At 35.5% G+C, this 9,220-nt stretch overlaps 1 protein-coding gene across 1 annotated transcript in view; it reads right to left on the bottom strand.

Annotated features, from left to right (window-relative positions):
* Nucleotides 1-1,572: 1,572 nt before the first annotated feature.
* The window catches only part of gramd2b (GRAM domain containing 2B), a 9,144-nt gene continuing 1,496 nt past the window's right edge, over nt 1,573-9,220 (bottom strand). Inside the window, exons 2-14 of the mRNA XM_016259783.1 lie at nt 8,081-8,200; nt 7,923-8,010; nt 6,438-6,507; nt 6,245-6,348; nt 5,603-5,698; nt 5,453-5,524; nt 5,303-5,371; nt 4,120-4,234; nt 3,918-4,025; nt 3,688-3,775; nt 3,032-3,133; nt 2,712-2,793; nt 1,573-1,931 (exon numbers count right to left, since the gene is read on the bottom strand). Coding sequence (XP_016115269.1) covers nt 1,884-1,931; nt 2,712-2,793; nt 3,032-3,133; nt 3,688-3,775; nt 3,918-4,025; nt 4,120-4,234; nt 5,303-5,371; nt 5,453-5,524; nt 5,603-5,698; nt 6,245-6,348; nt 6,438-6,507; nt 7,923-8,010; nt 8,081-8,200 — 1,162 coding nt within the window. The 3' untranslated portion in view covers nt 1,573-1,883. The remainder of the gene's footprint in view (nt 1,932-2,711; nt 2,794-3,031; nt 3,134-3,687; nt 3,776-3,917; nt 4,026-4,119; nt 4,235-5,302; nt 5,372-5,452; nt 5,525-5,602; nt 5,699-6,244; nt 6,349-6,437; nt 6,508-7,922; nt 8,011-8,080; nt 8,201-9,220) is intronic.

Here is a 9,220-nt window from a genome sequence, read left to right as displayed (position 1 = left end):
CACTCTCTCTCTCTCTCACACACACACACACACACAGATCAGTTTATTCCTGATGTTTTCATTCATGTTTTCGCGTGCGTCACGAGAGGCGCGTAATTGCGCGCAGAAACACAGACGCGTTAATGCACTAACTAACAGAGAACAATATATGTCCTATAACATTTAATAATATCTGTACAATCGTTCATGTTGGTAACAAATACAGTTTTTAATTAAAAAATATAGTCATTAGTAAATGATGAAATTATCATTAACTAAGACTAATAAATGCTGTAGAATTATTGTTCAGTATTAATTAATGTTAACTAATGTTAATAAATGAAACGCTTATTTAATATTTTACTCGTAACTATGTTTCTTTGACATATAAGCATTTGTAACACTATCCTGCTGCAGTAACAGTGCTATTTTAGTATCATTGAGAGACTATTATAATTTTTGAATCTTTTTTTTTTTTTTTACATTTTAATTTAAGGTAATCTTAATAATTTCCTTACATGTTTTTGTCATTTTTAGTACTTTATATAGTAGTTATTATACATTTGTATTTAAATTTTAGTTTTAGTTATTTTAGCACATCAAGTTAAACTGAATTAAAGTGAAAAAGTGAAAAAAAAATGTTTTGTTTCAGTTAACTTTTAAGTTATTTCAAGTAACGAAATGGTTGTAACTTGACTTTTAGTTCATTATAATAACCCTGCCACAGTACAGACAATCTAAAATAGTGCGTAGTATATTTCTTAACTAAACTGCGCAGTTTTATGAGCTCAAAAGAATATTTGTTCTATTGAAAAATCATTTTTAATGCAAAAAAGTGATTTAAAAGCAGCTGAAAACTTTTCCATCAATACACATTCAAACCTAAAATCATGATATTGGGTAAAAAACAAACAACAAGTGAACTGTACAGTCAACGATATGAAGTATTTCCATCCTCTGCATAATGTTTAAGAGCTCAAACCCCCCCAGCACTCGTCCTCGTTCCAGTTCAGAGAGAAACAATGGTTATCTGTGGAGAGGAGCGATGACATTCAGTCACATTAGCATATAACACAACACGCTCTTTCACAATCTCACTCTTCACAATGCCGAGCTGAAAGAGATCCTTCGCAAACCACCTCCTCCTCAGAAGAACATTGTGTTTCAGAGCACACGGGATCAGGAAAACCGCTTTGTCTTTTCTCATATGATCATCATGCTCTGTTTTTCTTCATATTAGTTCCACACGCCTCCCTCACTATCCTGTTTCGTGCAGAGAAAAGGGTTTTTATCAGCTGTTTGGACTCTCATTCTGACGGCACCCATTCACTTGCAGTGAGACACTGATGCAATGCTACATTTCTACAAACCTGATGATGAAACAAACTCAAACACGACCTGAGGGTGAGAGCATTTTCAGCACGTTTGTGCCAGCGTTTGTGTGTGTGCATGAGTTAAATCATGAGGTCCGGTTCGGTCCAAGCATCTCAAAACTTTCCTTAGCTGTTATGATGCCCGACATGAAATCAACATCAAAGCTTAATGTTCAGAGACTACACACTTTATTCAATCCAAATGACAATTACACACAGTTTTGTTTTATTGGTATCTTAATTGTATTTCTAATGAGTCTGTTCAGTCTGTTCATACAAAGTCAAATATCAGGCTATTTACATTTATTTAAACAGTTCAGTCAAAAACACTGGCTCAGCTAATGTGTATCTCATGCTTGGCTTCTAATGTTTGTATAAAACAGCCAATGATGACTAGTTCTACTCATGATTTTTTTTTTTCACAGTTACTTAAATTTTCTTGAACGTGTCACTAAAACATCATGACGTTGGCTTTCATTTCCATGTCTTTTCCTCTGAGAGAAGTACCTTAACGGCCCGTACGCCCTTCATTCAGACCTCAGACACGGTCTCCAGCAGTCTCTGCAGGTTTCTGTGGATCTGGAAAAGCGTGATTGTGTTGTTCAGAAGAGCTCCTCAGTGATCACCGTGGATGATCATCTTTAAACCAACTGTGATTTTATCTTCACAACGCTTATAGGAAGAGTTCACCCAAAAGATGAAAATGATCTCATTCTAAGTGCATCCGAGATTAGGATGAGTTTGTTTCTTTATCTGAGAAATGTAGCATTGCATCAGTGTCTCACTGCAAGTGAATGGGTGCCGTCAGAATGAGAGCTGATAAAAACATCACAATAATCCACAGCACTCCAGTCCATCAGTTAACATCTGGAGAAGACAAAAGCTGAAACACATCCAGCATTAAGACGCTTTTAACTAAAATACCATAGAGTTCATAATCCATAATAACTTCCTCCAGTGAAAAAGTGTTCTGAATCAGGAGATAAATCTGCACAGATCAAGCAGCGTTTAAACAGTCCAAAAACATCTTAACGCTGGATTAGTTTCAGTTTTTGTCTTCTCCAGATGTTAACTGATGGACTGGAGTGCTGTGGATTATTGTGATGTTTTTATCAGCTCTCGTTCTGACGGCACCCATTCACTGCAGAGCATCCATTGCTGAGACACTGACGCAGTGCTACATTTCTCCAAACCTGATGAAGAAACAAACTCTGATCTTGAATAACCTGAGGGTGAGCACATTTACAGCCCATTTGTGTGTGCTGGAGTTCATCAAATAGATCAATTACAATGAATGTTTGATTAAGAAAACCAATCCTTCCCATTCTGAGACGTTCAGATGTGTTCACACATACAAACCTTTTCCAGCTTCAGAAGACTTGCAGAAAGAACCGAGTAGATCTCAGCTGTATCTCCAGCAAACAGGCTTTGATATTCGTCTCTGGAATCATAACCACACATACAGTGTTCAGCCATATGATATCTAATATACATAGATAACAAGAGAAACAGATTATATGAAGCATAAAACATTAGAATTATAATATATATATATATTTACAAACATTTGATGATCTTCTGGAATCTGGTACGTTTAGAGTTTCTGATATTCTGCTTTACCAAATAATACAATTAAATTTAAAATAAAGTTAAAGCCATTAAATCACTTTTGTCTTTACCTTTTCTGGGGAAACTCCATTGACACGAGAGACGTCAGACGTTCCTCAAGAGACACGATCTTAAACGCCATGTAACAGGAGGACAACAGCAGGACACAGACCCTGAGAGATCAAGAGCAAACCAAACAGAGCTCTCACCAGGGATGCATTTATTTGATCAGAAATACAGTAAAAATAGTGAAATATTAGTACAGTTTAAAACAGCTGTTTTCTATGTGAATCTCTGTTAAACTGTAATGTATTTCTGTGATGCGCAGCTGTATTTTCAGCATCATTACTCCAGTCTTCAGTGCCACATGATCTTCAGAAATCAGTATAATATGCTGATCTGCTGCTCGAGAAACATTTCTGATTATTATCAATGTTGAAAACATTAATATTTTTGTGGAAACTGTGATACTTTTTATTTTTCAGGATTCACAGATGAACAAAGTTCAAAAGAACAGCATTTATTTGAAATAGAAATCTTCTGTAACATTATAAATGCCTTTACTGTGATCAATGTAATACATCCTTGATGAATAGAATTATAAGTTCCTCTTTTTTTGTACCCCAAACGTTTGAATGATAAGTGTTTCACAGTTTCCACAAAAATATTAAGCAGTTTTCAGATTGCTTTTGACCAGTAGTGTATGAATGAACACGCTGAGACTCACAGAGAGAGACAGATCAACACCAGAGCGTTCAGTGAGAGTGACACCGGCCGCAGTGTTTTCATGAACTCCACCTCTGATCCTGTAGAAACTAAAATACACGTCAGCAAATCACTGATGCCTGATGTTTACAGAGAGACTCAAGATGTGTGTGTGTGTGTGTGTGTGTGTCATGCTTTTGTGTGTGTGTGTGTGTGTGTGTGTGTGTGAGAGAGTGTGTGTGAGTGTGTTACCAGTGTACGGTAAGTTTGCTGTGGCGTTGGTTTCTTGTTGTGGGTGAGAATCCAGTTCACTGTCTCTTTTAGCCACTTCAATGAAAGCTTGGGATCGTTTCGGGAATTCTGGGGGGAAAAAATCCCAAGTTAAGAAAGGATAAAGAGCCAATAACACATCAGAACATCACTGAACTTCAAAGTCATGGTGTTCAAAACACACTCGGGGTTTTGACGAAATCCGGTGACTCTGGACAGTCAGAGCTGCTGCTGTCGTCCATGTGCTCACCCGTCTGTCTGACCGGACCGTCCAAATCCGACAGATCTGCAGTGAAATCCTGCGCACAGACATCAGCGTGAATATATAACACAACCCTTGCAAAAAAGACCTAATATTACCTAATTTGATGAAGCTGAGTTCAAAAATATCAATAAAAACATTCCATCACAGTTTTTTTTCACAAAATAAGAATGAAGATTATTTGATCTTTTCTATCAACGGTGTTGAAAAAGTGAAAATCAGGATTAGGTGTGTGTTCAGAACCATTCACACATGTGAAAATGGGCTGAGAATTGAACAAATAGTTGTAAATTTGAATCAGTCTAATCTAATCAGTCTAACAACGGTGTGAACACTGGAGTCTGATTCATGAACAAATGACTCTCTAACCGATTCACTGTAATGAATCAGTCAAAAGACTCACTAACAGTCTCAAACTCACAATTTGAATCAGTCTAATGACTACAGTGTGAACACTGGAGTCTGACTCTTGAACAAATGACTCTCTAAATGATTCACTGTAATGAATCAGTCAAAAGACTCACAAACAGACTCAAACTCACAATTTGAATCAGTCTAATGACTACAGTGTGAACACTGGAGTCTGACTCTTGAACAAATGACTCTCTAAATGATTCACTGTAATGAATCAGTCAAAAGACTCACAAACAGTCTCAAACTCACAATCTGAATCAGTCTAATGACTACAGTGTGAACAGTGGAGTCTGACTCTTGAACAAATTACTCTCTAAATGATTCACTGTAATGAATCAGTCAAAAGACTCACAAACAGTCTCAAACTCACAATCTGAATCAGTCTAATGACTACAGTGTGAACAGTGGAGTCTGACTCTTGAACAAATTACTCTCTAAATGATTCACTGTAATGAATCAGTCAAAAGACTTAAGACCAGTCTCAAACTCACAATTTGAATCAGTCTAATGACTACAGTGTGAACAGTGGAGTCTGACTCTTGAACAAATGACTCTCTAAATGATTCACTGTAATGAATCAGTCAAAAGACTCACAAACAGTCTCAAACTCACAATTTGAATCAGTCTGATGACTACAGTGTAATGATCACTGAAGGAATGAAGACAGACAGCTATTCTGAATCGCTCGTACCGTCGGCAGAGTCGCCGGATGTCCTCTCAGGCTCTGGGACGGGATTTGACTGATCCCAGGACTCTTCTCCTGCAATCAGGCCACATTTATTCATCAGAAACGATATGATTCAACTGAAGTGAATTAAATGTGTGTGACTGAAGAACTTACAACCAGATGAGGGCAAACAGACATCAAAACCTTATAGGTTGTGTCTCGAGACAGAAACGAAACAAACACATGCTGTAAAAACCACAATAACAGCGATTAGAGACACACACGTTTACAAGTTTATTTACATGATAGCGAAACATCTTTTACCCGCTCGAGTGCTGTAGAAATAACCAGTGCGTTTGGCACCAAGATGGCAGTTTTTGTTTTCTTGATGACTGTTACTGAAGCAACTGGAATCGCAATCTGAACGAGAAACAATGCGATGCGTATAATTCAAACACACTACTGTTGTTTTATTCATCATTAAACTGATCAAAAGTGACAGTAAACACATTTATAATGCGACAAAAGATTTCTATTTCAAATAAATGCTGTTCTTTTGAACTTTCTGTTCATCTGTGAATCCTGAAAAATAAAATGCATCGCGGTTTCCACAAAAATATTAATGTTTTCAACATTGCTAATAATCAGAAATGTTTCTCGAGCAGCAGATCAGCATATTATACTGATTTCTGAAGATCATGTGACACTGAAGACTGGAGGAATGATGCTGAAAATACAGCTGCGCATCACAGAAATATATTACAGTTTAACACATATTCACAGAGAAAACAGCTGTTTTAAATTTTAATAATTTTTCACAATTTTTACTGTATTTTTGCTCAAATAAATGCAGCCTTGGTGAGCACAAGAGACTTCTTTCAAAAACATTAAACAATCTTACCGACCCCAAACTTATGAACACCAGTGTATCCGTGTATCCTGTTTTCAGCAGTTTTCAGGTTTTACCTTAGTGTCTTTTCCGAACACTTTGGAATGGAAACAGATCCAGTTATCGGACACAAACAGCCGTCCCTGGTACAGAATGTCCTTCTGCAGCGCGCATGTGTAACCTGGATGCAGGAAAATACCAGAATAAAACCAAAGCTTCTTTACGTGTTCAATAATAATCAACAAAACAAATCAAACTGGTCGTACATACTCTGTCTGAGTTGTTCATCTTCACTTATGTCTTTAAAAACTTTGTGGTACTGGATATTAGTGCGCAGAGACTGAAACACAACATGTTGCATATTCAGTGGTGTAGATCACAAATCATATTAGCAAATAAAATCTCCTGTTTGTTGTCTGAACTGAAATCTGTGTTCTAAACCCTTGAATTCATCCGAATCAACCAGATGCACAATTTAAGATTCACATTTCATTCGTTCAACATCCCTCATTAGAGGAGAGATGCTGGAAAGTGATGGACACACCAGGATTATTATTGTTAAATAAAACCAAAACTAAAACCATTAAAAAAAATTGTCACTTGAAATTAAACTAACTTTATCTAATATAAAAAAATTTACTTATTTTATTTCAGCTAGTTGCCAAGGCAACACTTAATTTCATGAACTAAAATAACTAAAACTGAAATAAAACTACATACGCGATAAAAATTACCTGCAATTAAAACAAATTTTTACTGGAGTATGTTTTACGAGAAAATACTATTTTAGTTTTTCTACTTCAAAATTTCATATTTAATGAATGTGTTACTTTTTCGCATTTCTTTATACTTGCCAAATTTACTAGCATGAGTGTAAATTCTTTCAAATATATATTTAACAAAAAAAATGTAAACGACAAAAACATACAACAAAATACTAAAAGTGTCGCTAAAATGAAAATTAAAGCAGAAATTATAAAAGTAAAACTAATTCTAAATACACTGTAAAAATTATTTTTCAAAGTTGTAACTGGAGTATGTTTTACAATAAAATGCTATTTTAGTCATTCTGCTTTAAAATTTCATGTTTAATTTAATGAGTTACTTGCCGTTTCTTTGTAATTATTTGTGAAATGTACTCGCAATATATAAGTGTAAATAGTTTTAAAGACATATTTAAAAAATAAAAATAAAAATTGACAAAAACATACTTCAAAATACTAAATGTTTAACTAAAAACAAAAAAGTAAATAAAAATAAAAACGAATTCTAAATACACTGTAAAAATATATATTTTTCGAAGTAAATAAAACAAGGATTATTGGATTAAATTTTACAAAAAACAATTTATTTCAGTTTTTCCACATCAAAATGTCATGTTTTATTCAAAGTTTTTCTTGATGTTTCTTTGTAATTATTTCTGAAATTTACTCGCAATACATAAGTGTAAATAGTTTTAAAGACATATTTATAAAATAAAAATGACAAAAACATACATCAAAACACTAAATGTTTAACTAAAAACAAAACAAAAATCTATAAAAAAAAACACTGCAAAAATATATTTTTCGAAGTAAATAAAACTACCATTTCAGTTTTTCCACATCAAAATTTCATGTTTAATTCAACGTTTTTCTTGCTGTTTCTTAGTAATTATTTGTGAAGTTTACCAGCAATTTCTGAGCGAAAATCCTACATGTTTTTTTTTCCAGAGTATTAATAAAAACTCTAATAGTTTGTGAATGATAGACGCACCTGACAGGACTGCGGCTTCCTGCGTTCACACTTTGATTCGGAGTCACTCTGGACTTGCAGAAGTAGTGACGGATCAAATGTTTTGGATCTGAATCAGGAGACACATCTGGAGTGAGGCTGCTGTGTGAACATGCTAGTTATGGTTAATTCTAACTGACCTAACGAGGGTTGGTTTTCTTCTCCTCGCAGAGACGTCAGCCTCAGCGTCCAGTGAGATGAAAGCATCAGGCCTCGTCATCTTGTGTCCTTCCTCCTCGTCTATGATTTCAGCGCACTGACTGTCAAACAGACATATCCATACAAATGCATGAATGCATTCATCAAACATCAGTTTAAGATGAATTTACAGGCAAACACCAACAGGATTGAACACAAACATCTCATGTTACCTTGGGAAAGAGTCCTCTGCAGATCCTTCAAGCTTATAAACATCTTCTAGAAAACTTGTATTATAGCACCTCTAACCAGTTCTGGAAGACTGGTTATTTAAACCAGACTGTTTAACTAGAGATCATTGCCTGATTACAGAGCTGTGCTGTTTTACCATCTCTTCCACCTGTAATAGTTACGTCACGCGTTAGTTAACCTGACCCGTCTCTTCTAGTTACACCAGAACATTCAAGCTGCGGTTTAGTGTTACTGAAATAAGAGTCTTTCAGCAAACTCAATCTCATGCGGTATAAACTCAGTTCTTGCTTCTGAGTGATGAACGACTTTGTGCCATTTATGAGCCTTTCAGTGATCGGTTCTTAATACAACCGTATTTTCTTAGTGTGAAGAACATTTTTGCACTATAAAGAACCTTTAGTGGTTCCATGCATGTTCCTCAATGCCAATAAAGCTTTATTTGTGAGAGTGTACAGTGTGAACAGTGGAGTCTGGCTCATGATTCCATGTAAAGAATCAGTCAAAAAGACTCACAAACAGTCTCACACTCACAATCTGAATCGTTCTAATGACTACAGTGTGAACAGTGGAGTCTGATTCATGAACAAATGACTCTCCAACAGATTAATTGTAATGAATCAGTTAAAAAGACTCACAAACAGTCTCAAACTCACAATCTGAATCAATCTAATGCCTACAGTGTGAACAGTGGGGTGTGATTCATGAACAAATGACTCTCTAACTGATTCCCTCTAATGAATCAGTCAAAAAGACTCACAAACAGTCTCACACTCACAATCTGAATCAGTCTGATGACTACAGTGTGAACAGTGGAGTCTGATTCATGAACAAATGACTCTCTAACTGATTCCATGTAAAGAATCAGTCAAAAAGACTCACAAACAGTCTCA

The sequence above is a fragment of the Sinocyclocheilus grahami genome, unplaced genomic scaffold, assembly GCF_001515645.1.
Source record: "Sinocyclocheilus grahami isolate Dianchi unplaced genomic scaffold, SAMN03320097.WGS_v1.1 scaffold1921.1, whole genome shotgun sequence".
In the NCBI taxonomy this organism is placed as follows: Eukaryota; Metazoa; Chordata; class Actinopteri; order Cypriniformes; family Cyprinidae; genus Sinocyclocheilus; species Sinocyclocheilus grahami.
Note: the sequence above shows the minus strand (reverse complement) of the source record. Positions and strands in the feature narration are given on the sequence as shown.